The 17350-nt window shown below is 39.5% G+C and overlaps 1 protein-coding gene across 2 annotated transcripts in view; it reads left to right on the top strand.

The window, feature by feature from the left end:
* The first annotated feature begins 1527 nt into the window (after positions 1 to 1527).
* rap1gap2a (RAP1 GTPase activating protein 2a) overlaps positions 1528 to 17350 on the top strand; it is an 80328-nt gene continuing 64505 nt past the window's right edge. Inside the window, exons 1-2 of one of the 2 annotated variants that reach the window (XM_034114753.1) lie at positions 1528 to 1903; positions 5504 to 5539. In XM_034114753.1, coding sequence (XP_033970644.1) covers positions 1860 to 1903; positions 5504 to 5539 — 80 coding nt within the window. In that variant the 5' untranslated portion in view covers positions 1528 to 1859. The remainder of the gene's footprint in view (positions 1904 to 5503; positions 5540 to 17350) is intronic. The other variant, XM_034114754.1, reaches the window with a different exon arrangement.

Raw genomic sequence — 17350 nt, 5'->3', positions numbered from 1 at the left:
ATGGAAAGGAAATCTAGACCCTCATTGATACATTGATACACAAAACACTGTAAAATAAGTATAGGTGAGTGAATACCTTTGTTAGAGTTGAGCTCTTAGTGATCTATGAAGTGATCTAATTAATCGTCCCTAAAATGCCAGCTTTACTGCATTTCAGTGTTTTTTTTGTATTGATATGAATTGATGAATTGCAAATGTAATAACAAATCTGCACCACTAACATACATTTATTAATTAATGTAGGTCCTGCATAACCTCTGTTTTGTAGCTGGTCAATGTTTTATAGACTAGTTTTAAGATATTTACAATCTAGGTTATATGATGCTCATATCATATATTTTGTAGAAGTTAACACAATATTTAGCTTTTTGATACGAGTTTGGACTTGTTGACTTATTTAGCTAAAATAAAACGTTTTTTTCAATCATCATTTTGTTCTGCTGTGAGAGAGCTAAAAATAGTCCTTTTAGATGACTTCAGCTCTGATGGCCACAGAGGTGATTAACCAGCTTGGTGACTGACATTATGAGCTGTTGTTTAGTCTGTGAATGAGCTCCCCAAACGTCACTCTTTGACGTCAGAAGCGGGTGATAAAATAATGAAATCCAGACCTCAGGGATGCTGGTTCACACACTCTTTCATATATTTCCTTCTACATACAGTGAGGATAATTCAAATGTCAAATTGGAGACAGGTATTAATCCAGCAATATGTATTTGGTGTAATACTTGTTGTTCTCTCACCTTATAATGAATCTGCAATGTGTTGTCTGCTGATTGCTGATCAATGTGGTGTTTGTAGGCAACAGGATCAACAGATAAGAGGATAAGAGTTTAGTCATGTGTAGTGCGGGGAACATCACATTATAGCCATTGTCATAATGAATTAATATTATTATAACAAGATATTAATATATAAATAGGATGTGAAACAATCAATTTTTAAAATCACCAAAGCAGAAAGCCTCACATGAAGTTTGTTTGAAACCTTTTGAATTATTTTCAGTTGATCAGCTGTGGGAACGTTAACTGTGAGAGTGAAACCTGTCAAATCTGGAGTGAAGAGGAAGGACACTCCCTTTGGCCACAACATGGTGGTCTATGTATATAACTCAGCATGACTGCACTGCTGTTACCACTCCCTTTTTCTGTTAGTAATCTAATATTGCACCCTTAAAAAACAACAGTTTCACTTTTCTGTTAAGCAGAAGTTCCATTCGACACACACTCCTGCTGTGACGTGTTAATAGATGTCATGACTCAGGACTTATTAAGCTATACACAAAACATACCAATTAACTGTACCCAATACATCAACTGTACCCATTAAGCGCCATTTACTTTGTGAGAACTGTGAGTGACCAATAGGCTCACCACAGGTTACACAGGGTAGGAAGTGACCCAATTCTGTGTGTGTGTGTGTGTGTGTGTGTGTGTGTGTGTTTGTAAAAGAAACAGAGAGTCAGAAAGGAGTATGTGGCCCCTCCTCCCCTTGCTCCTCCCCCTGCTTGCGTGTGGACCTCAGTGTACCTGTTTGTGTGAGTGTGTCAGATTGTTGTTGTGTGTCTGTGAAAGCAGAAGAGCTAGCAGCATAAGGGGGAAAAGTAGTCGACTGGTCAAGTGGCGGAAAAGTGGAAAACAACAGCTCTGGGGAGGCGAGTGTCAAAGAAGAAGAGAACGGAAAAAATAGAGGCAAGTGAGAGAGATAGAGGCAGGGAGGGAAGGGAGGCAGATTGGGTCAGAGAGAGACACAAAGTGCAAGTATACACTGTAAAGAGAGAGAGTGTGTGTCAGCAGAGCACACTTCCCAGAGGAGAGCCAGAGAGCGAGAGAGACTGCTGAGAAGTTCAGTCTGACAAAATGCTCAGGAGGAGGAGAAGCGTGTCCTTTGGCGGATTTGGATGGTACGTTACCTTTTCATTGGATGCTGTGTGTGTGTGAATGTCTGCATTATGTCTGCAAAGGCTCATGGTTGTGCACATTATGGTTTATAATGAGTTTAAAGGATGCACAATGTGCTGTTGAAATGTGTGTGCACTGCTGGGTGTTGTGTTGTGCAGAAATGTAAACTTTTTTTCTAAAAAGGAAGGATGGGTGGAGGCTGTTACTCTGTGTCACTCCTATGACACTTTGTCCTTTGTGGTGTGTGTGAGAATGTGTGTGTGTGTGAGAGAATGTACAGTTTCACTCTGTGCTGTCTCCGTTTGGGGGGTGGTGGTGGTGGGGGGGGATACAATCAACAGGCTGCTTTGTCTGTTGTTTTTTTTATAATGTCCAATTAAGGGTCTTTTGTCACTTTTCTTACCCGTCATATTTGCCCCCACCTATTGACCGAGAGGTTTTTCCCATGATGCAGCGCTGACGAAGTTGCCAGAGAGTCCATTTAGTCCTGAATGAGCTGACACGCTCAGATGGAGTGTTTTTGTTTCTGGCTCCCCTGCTGCTTTTGGGTCGTTCTGGCACTGAAGCACTTCTTCAGAGCACTTTCCCATCCCAGCTGGGCTGATGTAGCACGTTCATCCAGACAGGAAGATACAGTATAACCTGAAACAGGCACAGCTGTGTAGAGCAACACAGGGACTATGTGATAAAAACATGAGAACAAATCTAATCATTTGCAGTAAAACTTTGGATTTCTCAAAAGGAAACTAATTCACACATGAATTTCAGGTCGCTACTCAGTTCAGTTTACTTTTCCTAGTTTAATCTAGCTCTTGGTATATTCCCTCATAATGGTGTAAGTGCAAAACTTAAATTTTCTGGACAGATCAGCAACAGCTAAGTTCAGACACCTTGACTGTTGTGCGACTCAAAACACAAACGTTCATCATGCACAGCCTGAGTGTGAAAACAATTAGAGGGTATGCTTATAGTCCCTTTTAGATTAAACCATTTCTTATGATATGAACTGTCCTGCTGCAGGAAAGTCTATGAAAACATTAATTTGTTTGTTTTTTTGGATTTCATGAAGAGGCACTAATATGGATGTGTGGATGGCTAGTTCAGACTGCATGCATTTCTAAATGAAGAGCTGACACATTTTTTTCTCCCCAGTGTTTACATGCACACACACACACACACACACACAGTAAACTATTCCTTTAATCTCTAAGATGTGGGATGAATAAAGCTTCCACATGATAGACATGATCTGCTTTGTTTCAGGCATACGGTGGGTGGTGTGTCTTGTAAACTACTTAGTAGTAGTAGTAATAAACTTGTGAGCACAGACTGCAGTCACAAACAATATGGTGTCACTGCAGCAGAGAAGCAAACTCAATGTTACTGTAGATGTTCACTGGGAATGTTTGCATTTCAATATTTATCTGTCTATTATCTGGATCCCTATTAGCTTACGCCTGTCATGTCATGGCCATTTCTACTGATCATATTTCCATTGTTGAGGTCTACTAGAATAGATTTAAATTGTGCAATTTTCCAAACTCACATTGGTTTGCCATACAGCATCTCTGTATAGTATGTGTATTCACCAGGTATTCACTCTCTGTCCTAAACGGCTTGTTGGAGCTCCTGCCCCCCCTCCCTGTGAGCCCAGTGTGCTCTGATTGGTCGGGACGTTGCGAGGAACGGACAGGTTTCGGGTCGGCGATACAGAGAGACACAGCGAAACTCATCCTTAGCACACACAAACACTCATAGCCGAAGTAAAAACAATAAGTGTGGCTTGATATTGAGTAAGAAAAAGGTTTATAACGCTGTGAGAATGGGTCGGTGGAGAGCATTTCTCCGCGATCCCAACTCGTCTATTACCAGCGTTCAGGGAGCTCTATGCAAGTCAATGGGGACTCCCTGTTAGTTAGCCAAGGGATCCTGGTGTGCGAGGTGCTCCGCGGATTGGTCCATTTGGGCCAATCCGGTCATTTGTTGTTGATTTGGGTGTTCACACGTCACAGAACCCAGGAAGCAAACAATGGAAAATGAGAAATCTCCAACGAGGCGTTCTGGGGCAGCATACAGTAGACAGGTCTCTTCTGTGTTAGAGTTTTACTCGCTACAGGGTGTACTTTGAGGGTTTTTGACTCTGCAGACCGTTTACATGCATAACAACCTTCATAACACACAAGGGGACGGGTAATAACCGGAAAAGCATGACATGGCATGATGTGCCTTTTCTTTTGGCGCAGAGCCTCGTTAAAGTCCTCATTGAATAGAGATGTTTGTTCCTTTCAGATGTCTTGAGTTTACCTTCGTTACTGTTGATTGAGGTGCATATTAAATAAAGCATTATGCAAACTGTTGTATATACTACATAAGATGACCTCGCTGCACTGTACAGGCAGTCAGCTGTCAGCGGGCTGGCCTTCGGCTTGAAGGGGAAATTCAAGGTATTTCTGTGGTTCAATATGAATCTGTTATCCTGACATCGAGTATCTAGTTTACAACATGATCTCAGTTCTCTCTGTCGAATGTGCCTCTGTTGACTCTGCTGATAACATTCAAAAACCCTGGAAAAAATTCAAATGATATTTAAATCATCCAGGTTGGATTATAAAAAAAAGCACACACTGTGTCAAAGCACTCTCTGTTTTGATGTGTGTTTGTCGGTTGTGAGTGCACATTTTTGGATGAATTAGATCAGGCACTGTTCTGCATGGTTCATTCTACAAATTAATGGGATTAAAATATTAATGTCATAACATCCTCTTTGTAAAGGCATGTGAGGGGGGCGTAAAACAAGCACTGAACATGCACGTACACACACCTGCAACTTGCAAATAAAAACATATTTGCATATACAGTTTATCTTAAACCTCACAGGCCCTGCTCTATTATCAGCAGTACATATAAACTGAACTGACAGGTTTTCCATGAAACGTCTTCTGACCTCCATGTTTATAGTACGAACAGTATTTAGTGAAGCATGAATGAATCCCTTATAAACATGAATACCTGTCTTAACCGGTCTGAGCAGCTTTAAGAGATTCAATCTTATTAAAGTCAGCTGTTACACAGTGATTTTTACACTGATATGTTCACACAGTCTGCAGGCTCTACATACTCTGCATGAATTGAAGATTCTATTTGGAAATAAACACATTTACTCTTGGTCATGTTGTAAGCTCGGTTGCGCAAATTACCAAAATATGTTCAGGAAATGCGTTTTGAAACGCCTTAGAAATATTCACTTTTTTTTTTCTTTCTCAGGTCTGTGGTTCATGCACTTCACTTTATATAAATTGCTTTGAGGCTTCCACATTTTCCTGAATGCCAATAATGACAGGAGAAGCAATCACGCATTAATGACCATTCTTTTAAGTGCCGGATCACCCGAGGGAGCCATCATTCCACTCCATTTGATGTGCAGTGTTCATTTGCTTATTACTGTAATAATAGAGCACTTAAAGCAAGGAGTTTAATTGCTGCTTTTACACTATTTGAATCAGAGACGTGATCAATAATATCTCCCTCTCTCTACCCCCCCCCCCCCCCCCCCCCCCCACTCTCTCTCTTCCTCTGTGTGTGTGCGGATGCTGCCTCTCCAGGATTGACAAAACCACTTTGTCTGCACTGAGAGCCCGGTAAGTTCTTCTTTTTATTCCGGTTTCTTTTTTGCTTCTTACATGATCAAATTAAGCTCTATATCCAGTGAATATCCTAATCGAATTTAATCAGGCAAAGGCATAATTTGTGCAAACTTGCCTGTGGAGAAATTCATGAGGAAAGGAAATCCTTTGCATTGCCTCAGATATTTTACGGGGTGATGGATTGCCCTGAGTTTCGCCTCTCAGGTTGCCTCTATACCTGGTGATTGATGTCTTTGTAGAGAGTGTATGCAACCTGACAGGATCTGCAGACACTCCTCAGGAAAGGAAAATCTCCTCTGCAGTTTTGGAAAATAATACATTTTTAATTATTATTTTTTTTTTTTCAATTTAACATGAATCAAAGCAGAAGCAGTAAAGGATAATACATTTTACTTAAGCTATATTCTAAGTATTTTAACACAGAAAATGGGACTTCATTTTGAGTTCTATTTTTACAGTGTTGGACTTATAGAAGACCAATTTCATTATAATATACGATAACTTATACAATACGTAAAATATAAATCTTTGTATATGAACACATTTCTCTTTCTCTCGTTTAGTTGAAACAACAAAATATATAATATAGTTTATATAATATTTATTTTGCCCAAGTCAGATTTGACCAATGCTTTTTATTTATCACGTGACCTCTCATAGCCACAGTACTCTTTACTAGTTGACTTGAGCTGCACTGTGTTGCTCCACTTCTTATTGTGTTGATGCTTGATTCATTGAGCAGCTGCCATTGGTCACTTTCACTTTGGTCGTCTATGTTTTGGAAACAAGAAGTGACTATGTTCAACAGATAATTATGAGCTTCCTTTACAACACACGGCTGTAAAAGGAGACGAAAGGGTCTTGAAAGATGTGTGACTGTGTTGTGCACGTTGAGAAAAACCATTCATTATAAATGAAACACATTGTGTAATTATCATCTGAGGTACAAACAGCCACATGGTCAAATTAATTCTGGAGTGGAGAGCTGAATATCATTTGCTGAGTTGTGTACCTGCTTCCTGAGATGTTCTTTGAGGATATTGTGTTCGAGGAGCTTCCCTTTGTTGAAACAAACCACCGCGGCAAGCCCTGCTAATGGAGGTTGCCATAGTGATGGAGGTGAAGGGCTTCTGTGAGTGTATTTATATTAACTCTGTCTGTACTCTCACCCACTACCCCGCTTCATCTGTGTCTCACTTTTAAGTGTATCACACTGACATTGACTGTCTGAACAAACATGTTGAGACCTCTTGTTATGTACTTCCTTCGTCTCTCACCTGCTGCCAAAGCTCCGCTTGGCCACAATGATGCCACCTTTTGAAACTCTGATAAGGGATTTTTTTAATAATTGGAGATTGTAGTCCCGATTTAAAAAAAGTTGCCATAACTCTGGATTTTGGTAAGCTGGGAATGATGAAAAATGATGAAAAATGCCCTCACTGTAGGGTAATTCCCACCTGTTTCAGCAGGTTGTTGTTCTTGAATCAAGGTAAATGAGACTTGATTTGATAAAATACCAGATACTCAATGATTTGCATTGGAAACATTAAAAGATAATGTTATTGCACTGGCAGATTTTTTACATGGGCTTTTAGTTTGCAGCTAACAATACCATTGGCTGGCTGATTGAAGGTGTTCCCATCATTACTGATGTGCATAGACTATGGCTTGGGAATATTACCCCTCTATGTATCCTATCAATTATATCAATTATTATAATTTTCTTTTGTCTCTCTTTCTTACAATTTGTCTGCATCTACGGTATTCTTAGACACACGCACACGCACACACACACACACACACACACACACACACACACACACATACACACACACACACACACACGCACACGCACACGCACACACGCACACCTCAGTGTCTCCCTTGGTTCCTGGCCAGGTGTCATTAGACCGTCTGCTCCGGAGTGTCTCTGAATATGAATGAGTGAGTCGTGACTCCTACTCGAGCTCCGCTCCGCTCACACGCTGAATAGAATTTAATTGTGAGCCTGTGTGTGTTTGATCCAGTTGTTAGATGTAACAAAATGGTGTAGAAGCGAGCATTCTAAGTTAAAGAAAGAGAGGAACAGAGATGTCACTCTACAGGATGGAAAGGATTGGCATATGTCTAACTTAACGCATACAGGCTCACAGTGGGAATCTAATCAGGAGGATTGGCAGAGCTAGTTTTGTCCTTATTGCTGTGGGGACGCTTAGCTAACTCTGGATTTCTAAAATGTGTTTTTAATATAAATATTTGGCAGCAAAGCAGCGTCACGGGTCAAACAAGGTTGAGGAAGCCTACACTTTGTAAAAATGACTCGCAGCTTGGCATACTCCTAAATTATGACTTTTATGCCTTTTCATTTTACTCAGTTGTCCGTAGCTGGAATCCTAGGATGAAATAGTACCCGGTAGATGTATCGATATAAAGAAAAATAAGGCCACGGGAACACAAATCATCAGATGCAACAGGTGTGAAGATTTGAATGTGATTTCTTCTTTTATTGACTGCCCTCAGTTCACATTGTGCTTTTCATCTCATCCCTTATTCCAACTTGTTCTCCCCTCCCCTCCCTCCCTCTCTCCTGTCATTAATCCTCCTCTCTGCTCATGGTTACTACATTACAAAGAGATCTCTCTGTCTTTGCCGCACACACACCACCTCATTAATAACTGCATAATCAAACCTGTGTGTGTGTGTGTGTGTGAGCAAACACATGCATCTGGTTGTGGATGTTGTCTTGAAGTGGTGGTGAGGGTAAATGAATATTACAAGTGGGCAAACAGAGATAATAGAGGAGAGAGAGGATGAAACATACAGTATAGAGGCAGAGACCTGACCATCGTCTTAATACAGCAACCATGCCCCGCAAGCTGTGGTGAGTAACGGCTGTCCGTCTTGTTTGTTTTTCTACACTGTCTTACTTTTCTTACTGGTTGTTTTGTAATTCCATATTCTGATTGAGTCTTTTATCTTTTTACTTGTTTATAATAATAAGTTGTTGCTATTAAGTATATCTGTAAGTGAGTTTCCTTACAAGTAGAGATTAGAGCTGATATACTCTACATTTGTATTAAGTCTGAGTCATTTTACGAATGATTACTTTGAATGAAATACGTTGTTAAGACTGCTATAATGTTATACAGCAGTAGGCTACATCTTAACAGACTTTTCTTTTTTTAGATTTTTATTGGATTTGAATGTCACAGCGCAACCTTTAAGAAAATGTCAAGATTGTAATTCTTTACACATATAAATGAAAAATGACTTAATATAAAACTGGATTTGCTCCTACAGTATGAGATGAGATTGTAATGGGAAAAAATGTATCTTTACCTCTTTATTTTTGGACACTGTCCTTAAGCTTTACTCTGAATGAATTGAACATCATTTTTAAACACCTTCTGCTTGATTTTTTTTGTCACAATTCTGGTGAGAATATTATGTGGAGCTATTGTTTTGAGTTATTCTGCATTGTAAAGTATTGCAAATGAATATGTATGGACCCCAGTACAGTAGCAACAAATGATGTTACATGTGCATTATAAGCAGAGGGGAAAGGAAAGGGTTTTAGTTGATTTAATAAGTAAGTCTAGGTGACTACAGCCAAATTGAAAAGAATATAATCAAGCAGTAAAGGAAACAGTTTGTTGTATGTGTTTCCACAGGATATTTGATGCCTCTAATCATAAAGCACTTCAGATACAGATCTGTTCGGTGTGAGGAGAATACATTAAATGGCACGATCTGCATCAGTCTGAAGGATTAATCAACCTGTTTCAATAAGGAAAGCTATTACACCGGTGTGCCTCTGTACTTTCCAATTTGTCTTGTAAGAGCTGCTGGTGTCCAGTGTGCCGCATGTCCTTATGTATCGCATCACTTACAAGCTGTAAGAGGGCTTTAGGTGGATTTAGTGGAAGTACCAACACAAATGACCTGAGGATTTTGTTTCTCAGACTCAACCAGATGGTTTTACCCGCTTACTTGTCATTCTGTCCTACTCCCTGTCTGTCTCCTGCTGTTGTAATCATGCATGTGTGTGTGTGAGACAGAGAGAGTCTGCAGCCAGCTGCTTCTACTTAGATGCTGATACTCGCTGTGCATTATTTCCATCCTTATCAACCCCTCCTCGGTTGTCTTCATCCCTTCTCCTCATCTCTGCCATTCTCTGCTTAGTTCAAACAGAGCAGCTGTTCAGACACACTCCTCTCAGCCCTGTGATGTGGCACTGCAGAAACCTGTCGATGTATCCTTTCTGCTGTTCAAGAATAAGGCTGCAGCCAGGATACTCCTTGATAGATTGTGCTGTACTTTTTACCACTTATATTTGAGTTTTAAGATGCTTTTTTTTGTGTCACAGAGATCAGAGCAGGGTGGACCAAAATGCAGGAGGCAGGGACGGACAGAAAATACCTCTTATTTAGGTTAAATCCAGCAAGGCAAGACAAACAGAGCCAAAACAAACGTCCTGTTACACAACATAAAAGGTTCTGGCAAAGACTAACGGAAGACTTAAATACAAGCTTATACTAATGAGGGCTAAAGTGCTCCTGTTAGCAGGGCTGTTCGGGAATAGTTGAAACTAATGAACACAGGACAGACAATCAAACAGGGGGGAAAACTGAAATTAAAAACAGACATAATGTTACAAGTTATTTAGCTGATGATTTTATCCAAAACCCACTTACAAACACTTTATAACCATAACTATGCCTACAGGATCTTTGAGGTTAAGTATCTTGCCCAAGGACACTTCGACATGATGACTGCAACATCTGGGATCGAACACCTGACCCCTTCATTGACAAATTACTGCATTTATCTCCTCAGCCTCAACCGCCCCCGTGATACAGATAAATGGAAAAATCTGAGTTATGTTTGGACTGACTGGCAGGATGAGTGACAGAAATGAGGATGGGTCCCTGGAGAAAATAGGCTTTGATAAAATAAAGTGAAAGAGGTAGGAGAGGATGATAAGGGGAGGTGCCTTCCTCCTAGAGACGCCCCCACCTCTTATCTTTGTCTAGCCAATTTTTTTTGGGGGGGGGCCAGGTGTAAATGTTATCTGTCTGCCAGCATCACGGAAAAGAGCAAATGTGCTGCTGCTATTTCTGGAGCCTGGCATTTACCGTATTTCCTGCTGCACCTTCTATATTGCAGGAAGAGGTGGTGAGTTGTGGCCAGAACAAACACGGGTATAAAAATCTGCTGGTATTATATTTACTTTAGGTGATGGCTTATTAAAACCCAAGGCTCTGCTTTATAACACCATGATTAGTCACAGGGAGGTTGTGTAAAGGCTTTAAGTAGCTGTCAGCTTTATTGAGATTTGAGATTTTATAGTGTACACAGTCACAGTCAGTTTATGTATGAGCCTACAGGCAACAACAGAGAGAAAGGATAGAAGATAGTTAGATATATGATAGATACTTTATTGATCCCAATTTGGGAAATTCTTTCGTCACAGAAGCAGAAGTGTGTTCAGACTTTATAATACAATACAATACTTAAAATACTTAAAAAAGTGGAAAAGATAATTAACAATAAAAAATAAAAAAAACCTTATAAACAAAACAATATACAATATTCTGGAAAGTTAAAATAAAAAGTCAAAAATACAACAGGATCCAAAATACTACAGGTCTTTTAAAAGAAAAAGAAGAAACTCAAACTATGTAGCAGTAATATATAGGACAAAATTCAGACATGTTTTATGTAAAACACAAGTTCCCAGGCGGGTACATTTGGGAACTAGGTTTTGCTGTAACCACACACACAGACACATCCAATCCATTGTATTTCTATAGCACATTTAAAAACAACAGAGTTGAACAAAGTGCTGTACATCAACATCTCTCAACATGTACAACGATCTGGTGGGATTGACTCCTCTTAGCACTTTTTCAAACAATACAGCTGTAGGGCTTGGGTGAGAGTTTGTTCACTTGCCTAGAGGTGGCTGAGTGTGGTATGAGTGTGTGTGAGAAAAAGGCAGAGAAACAGAAAGCCACACACTTGCGGTGATACTTGTATGTGGGAAGTGGAGGAACTCCACCCATCCTCAAGCGCTCAAAGGAGGATGCCCCACTTCCCCTCCTCGCACTGCTCCGATACCACTGAATTTAAGTTGGACAGTTTCATATTGTATGATGAAGAAGAGGCAAAAAACCCACTGCTCTTATTTGGAGCGTTCACCTCTGTAAGGTTAAAAATCACAATTTTACAAAAAGCACAAGATCAATATACAAACAATAGCTTAAACATCAATAAAATAACATGTGAATAAGTAAAGCAGGTATCATACAGTGGTCAAATGATTTCTCATGCATTTCTTTTAAGCAATCCATAGAGGTTAAGTATGTGTTATCGGAAGCCATTCCATATTTTTGTTCACCTAAAATGGATGGAAACTTAAGATGAATAAACTTCCCCTTGGTTAAGTGAGGATAAAATCTCCTTCTGATCATGTATTCACTTCTTGCTCTGTCCTCTATTCTGTATAAATCAGATTGTGGCTGGTATAGTCCACACATTTTCACCTATTCCTGCTGTGACCACATGAGGGAGCTGACGGCACATGTTTTTCTCAAAGTTTCTCTCAGAGGGGGGACTGACGTGAAGGCAGCTGAAATGAAGAGAAATGATCACTAGAGAGAGCCATTTCTCCATTTGCATGCGGGCTGAATCAGTGCAGAGGTCTGACACACCTGTTAACACGTCTACTTGTTGAAGCTCTCACAGGGCGACAGCTCAATTTACTCTTCATTTTTGTTATTATCTAGAGGTAAACCAAAGAAAAAATATGACACATAAAGGTGATATAATTTAAGATAAGATGTACTTTATTAATCCCAAATTGGGATTTTTGTTGGTCAAAGGCATGTTATAAGGCATTACATATGAGTTAAACATATAATCAAATATAATACAAGTAGAATACAAATAAATAAATAATATAAACTGTAAATATAGAGGACAATCAGAAGTCCTTGGTTAGTCCCAAAGCGGGGACATTTACCAACAAAAGACAATCATTTGATTTCATATTGTTGCAGAGTAATGGTTTATTTTAATAATGCCTGTGTCTTCATGGCTAAAAAATGCTTAACAAGGTGGAAAAAAACAACAACAGTTTCATCACATGTTCCATCTAATGTCCCCTGACATATACTTTAAACCCAGTAGGCTTATGTCTATAGGTTACCCCTGCAAGACCAGTGCACCGTGTTTTGCCGCCATACTGCATGTAGCAGCCTATAGGGAGTCAATGCTGTTGCTGTGGCAACAAGAACTGATGATCACCTCCGGGATGGTCCAGTATGGTTCATTACCATGGTGATAGGCCCTGTTGTCTCGCCTTGCAGCCAGACTTATTCACCAGTGCATCAAAATATGACCAGCAGAAACACAACCTGACTTGCAATGCTAGTGGTTGCCCATAGAGACCACAGTGTGTTTTTCTCTGCCAAAATAGCTAACCATAGAAACAGATAAGGACATACACAACATATTAGGGAGGAATTATTTGAAGAATGTTACAAAGAAAATCCCCAAATTCATCCATGCAGTGTTGTCTACTTATTATGTCGGTACCTCCCTTGAAAAGGAAACAATATTTTAATTACCAACAACAATTTATGCTGTTATTTATAGATTTATGGCTGTCTATTACGATAATATCAGATTAACCTTTTAATTATCCCCAGAGGGAAATGTGGGTGTTATGGCAGCAACAGCAATGACTATTAAACCCAGGAGAGGTTCACCTTAGAGTACAAACCACAGAGGTAACACAAATTAACATATGAAACATTAATGAAAATAATAAGTATCTGCACTAGATTTAATGTGTAAACTTGGATTTGCACTTTCACACTTGCACGTGTATTTTAACATATTCATATTATTCATATTATGTTAAAAAAAAGTATTTTTTATTCTATACTGTCACTTGATATTTTAAATGTTAATATTTAATATTCTATTTATTCCTTGTGTGAACACCTACCTGTCCTCTTCTTTGTTTCTTATCTTATTTGTGTTACTGCTAAAACACCTGAATTTCCCTATCAATAAAAGTTGATCTTATCTTAAACGTTATATACAGTCTTCAACAATAATAGATACATATTTACATAACTTTTATCCCTACCTTTCACTGTATTGTAACATCTATTAACTGTATATTGTTTAATCTCTTTACTCTCTTTATATTATCAGTAGATTTGTGTTGGACGTGTGTGTCAAAAGTATCGTGTTGATAAAAGGGGACAGCCTAACATGAGCAGTAACACGACACCTGCAGTATTTGTGCCCTGTGTGTTGACCCGTAACTCTGAACTGTCTGTCTGTAGGGAAGTTTTATTTCATTCATCGCCTTGCATTCTTTAATTCAAATGAATAAACAAGATGCCTTGATATTTATAGACATGTTAGGAGAGACAGTGACAGGTGGCTGTTTCAGGCTGATGAGCACGTAGGAGCTCTTTCTTACAAAAAGGTTACATCTGATGTAACAGTTCAGGAGTGGAGTCTATTCAGAGGGAAATATTAAGGACATTATGATGATTACTGCCTGTGAGGTTTTGTCTTTTGTCATTAATTGAAAGTTATTGAAATCAGGGGTTTCATAATATTGCATTTTACTTTTTTGATGCTAAAATTAGCAATCCATAATTTCAGGTGTCATCTGTCTAACCCAAAGGTACATAAGAAGGTGTCAATGCTTCTCTTTGTACACTGTAAATATATGGAGGCAGCAACTTGTTAGCAGCTGCGTATTTAAACAGCGTGCAGATATCGTTCCTGGCCAACCTGATAATTCAAAGTCAAATATTAACTCTTGTTTTCATTCTGTTTTGATCTCTAACAACTCCTTAGGGAAATAGGTTGCCCCTTAGCAGTTCATTGCTTAATTATATTCAGCAGCTTGTTGCTAACTGTTTCTCTCTGCAGTTTGGTGCTGAACACGTTGTGTACAGTTGGAGTGTTTTTGCTGGCTCTGGCTTAAAGTAATGCACTGAACAAGTTTGTTTTGTGGGAACAAACAACATTGTTGCAGGTTGTAAAAGCAAAACAACAAGATGAAAGAAGAGATAAAACTCAGTTGATATGTGGGTTGATAACTATTGGAAAACCTCTTTTACATAAAAACGGGATCCATTGTTAAATAAATATGTTGATTATAGCAGCTTTAATTACACTAGATTTGATCAAACAGAAATGCTACACACCTAGGAGATGAACTTTAATTGTTTGAACTATGAGCAGTTTATGGGAAATATTTCACAAGCCTGGGAACAAAGCCAGTTTAACTAAATGTGGGACTGTTTCTTTTTTCTATTGCACTATTTTCCCATTATACCCGTGTTCTGTATGTGGTGTTTTTTGCTATATGTTCTTTTATGATATTTTGAAGCTTGTTTTTAAATGTTTTGCCTTGTAAAATCTGACAACAGATGATAATTCACCTAAAAGCTAACTGCTTCATTACCACCATGTTGGTTGATCAATAGCAATGTCCTCTTAAGGAAATACCAAACAAAAAACACCATATCTGCTTTTCTCTCTCTTTAGTCTCGATCTCTGAAACATGTAACCTATTCCTATTAGTTTCACCGTGTTTGTGTGCCCTGCTTGTTAAGCGAACGTCTTGTTACTCTGAAGTCCCCAAGACAACCAGCTGCCTCTTTGCTTTTGACAAATATTTACTTCTTGCCTTCTGGCTCATGCTACACACACTCACACACTCACACACTCAGACACACAGAGTAGCTGATAAGCGCACCATCTGGCCTGAGTGCTGGCTGTTAAGGGCTCATAAAAACAGCCCCTCACCTATTTAGAGGCAGAGGGCTCCCACAGCGGCAAGCTGTGGATAACAGGTAAACAACATGCACACGTTTGCATGTGCATCCACGCACACACACACATTCATGTGCACCCACTCTCATACCAATCTGTATCCACGGGGGACGTAGGAGGTGAGAAAGTGAGCATCAGAGGATGTACCTGTTCTTGTTCTGTGAATGTCTTCATCTCTACTGCCCTCACTGACCTTCTTTGAGGATTCAGATATAGAGATTGATTCTGAAAACCTGCAAACTGATCCTACAGTTATGAACGCGGCAGTACTGCAAAATACTCATCCACCAATCTTATACAACGTTTCAGCGCTGGGTTTGTTATTGGAAATGGTTCATTATTATCCATAGCAATTGGTTCACAGTATTATTACGGAATGATGTTTGGTGTAGCTTGATTCTTAAAAAAATTAAGCTACCCCCTTATTGTCAAAATCCTTGGGAAATCCACACCTCTGAACACACTCGGTCTTCAGTTTGTTGTGCTACATTTTCATGAGGCCGGGATTATCCTGGAGTTCACAAAAGGTTATTTTGTTCTGTGTGGTCAGGTTACAAAAATTGTTTTCACCTTAATGAAATACTACTCTTAGGGTCTAACAAACAAATACCATTCGGCTCATTTGATTCACAAGAGTCTCAGTTTTCCACAGACATGCAATTAATGCAATTCAAAACTTGTTTGGCTATGTCTCAATATGAATATCCCCTTAAAACACTACCATTTTGTTGCTCTTTGATTACTTGTACACATGGATTTGTGTGCAACGGTTGAACATTGTCTCAAAACACACTTGGCTACTATGCCACTGGAATTGCCGCCGTTAGCTAGCTTGCTAACATCGATCAGGCTCTACCTCCCTAGTGAGCTAATAATAGCAAATCATCCCAGACTGCTCAATTAACCCGAAAAAGATTTACGGGCTTTGTTTTCAAAACCTATATGGTGGTAGGTGTATAAAGTATTTAAAAAAAAACATAGTATCACCTATTTGTATAATGCTGTGTTGATTGGAGCCACTACAATCCCAGCTAGTCCCGCAGTTTCCATAGAGTGGCGAAGTCCCTCCCCTTCCGGTGGACCTCCATGGGACCTTATTTCGGAAAAATTATGTATTGAAGTCAATGGAGAGAGAAAGATTATCTTTCGATCCCGTTTGAATTGTGCCACGAATTACACATATGATGTTTGTCAATTTAAAAGATAATTTTGCAAGTCAAAAGTTCTATCTATATTGCGCTGATCTTAGCTATCTCTTAGTGGAGGAAATCTGGGATTTGTAGTCTTTCGAGTTGCGTATTTTTCATAGTCTTATATTTTAACAGTTTTACGACAAACTGTGACTTTTTTGACATGGAAATGATTTTTTAAGATTGACAAACATCATATGTGTAATTCATGGCACAATTCAAACGGGATGAAAAGATAAGTTTTCTCTCTCCATTGACTTCAATACATTATTTTTCCGAAATAAGGTCCCATGGGGCGGAAGTAGATGGGCGTGACTTCGCCACTCTATTCCTAGCGTCCAGCGTTCCACACTCAACTTTTTGAACATTTGTACCGGCCCCTACACGCGGCGGCGTGCGTTGACTCTTCAACGCTTCTGTCCATTCAATTTGAATGGGGTGACGTCATGCTTCGTCGAACTGCATTGTGGGAGCAAAGCGTAGCTTTTCTCGCGGGGCTCGCTGCAAAAGTAGAGCAATGTTCTACTTTTGAAGCTTCGACGGAGGCGTCAGCCAATCAAATCCCGCTTATGCAAATCTGCCAGTACAAGCGCTAGCCAATCAAACCGCGTGTATGCTGGGAGAGCCAGACCGCAGTTCATTTCCTCATATGCCAAAAAATTGAGGAGAAAATAATCGTAGCGGTAGGGAATCACCCGGTGCTTTATGATCAGTCCCTGTTCACCTACTGGGATACAAACCGGAG

Source organism: Trematomus bernacchii, unplaced genomic scaffold (genome assembly GCF_902827165.1).
Source record: "Trematomus bernacchii unplaced genomic scaffold, fTreBer1.1, whole genome shotgun sequence".
In the NCBI taxonomy this organism is placed as follows: Eukaryota; Metazoa; Chordata; class Actinopteri; order Perciformes; family Nototheniidae; genus Trematomus; species Trematomus bernacchii.
This window is presented reverse-complemented; position numbering and strand designations above follow the sequence as displayed.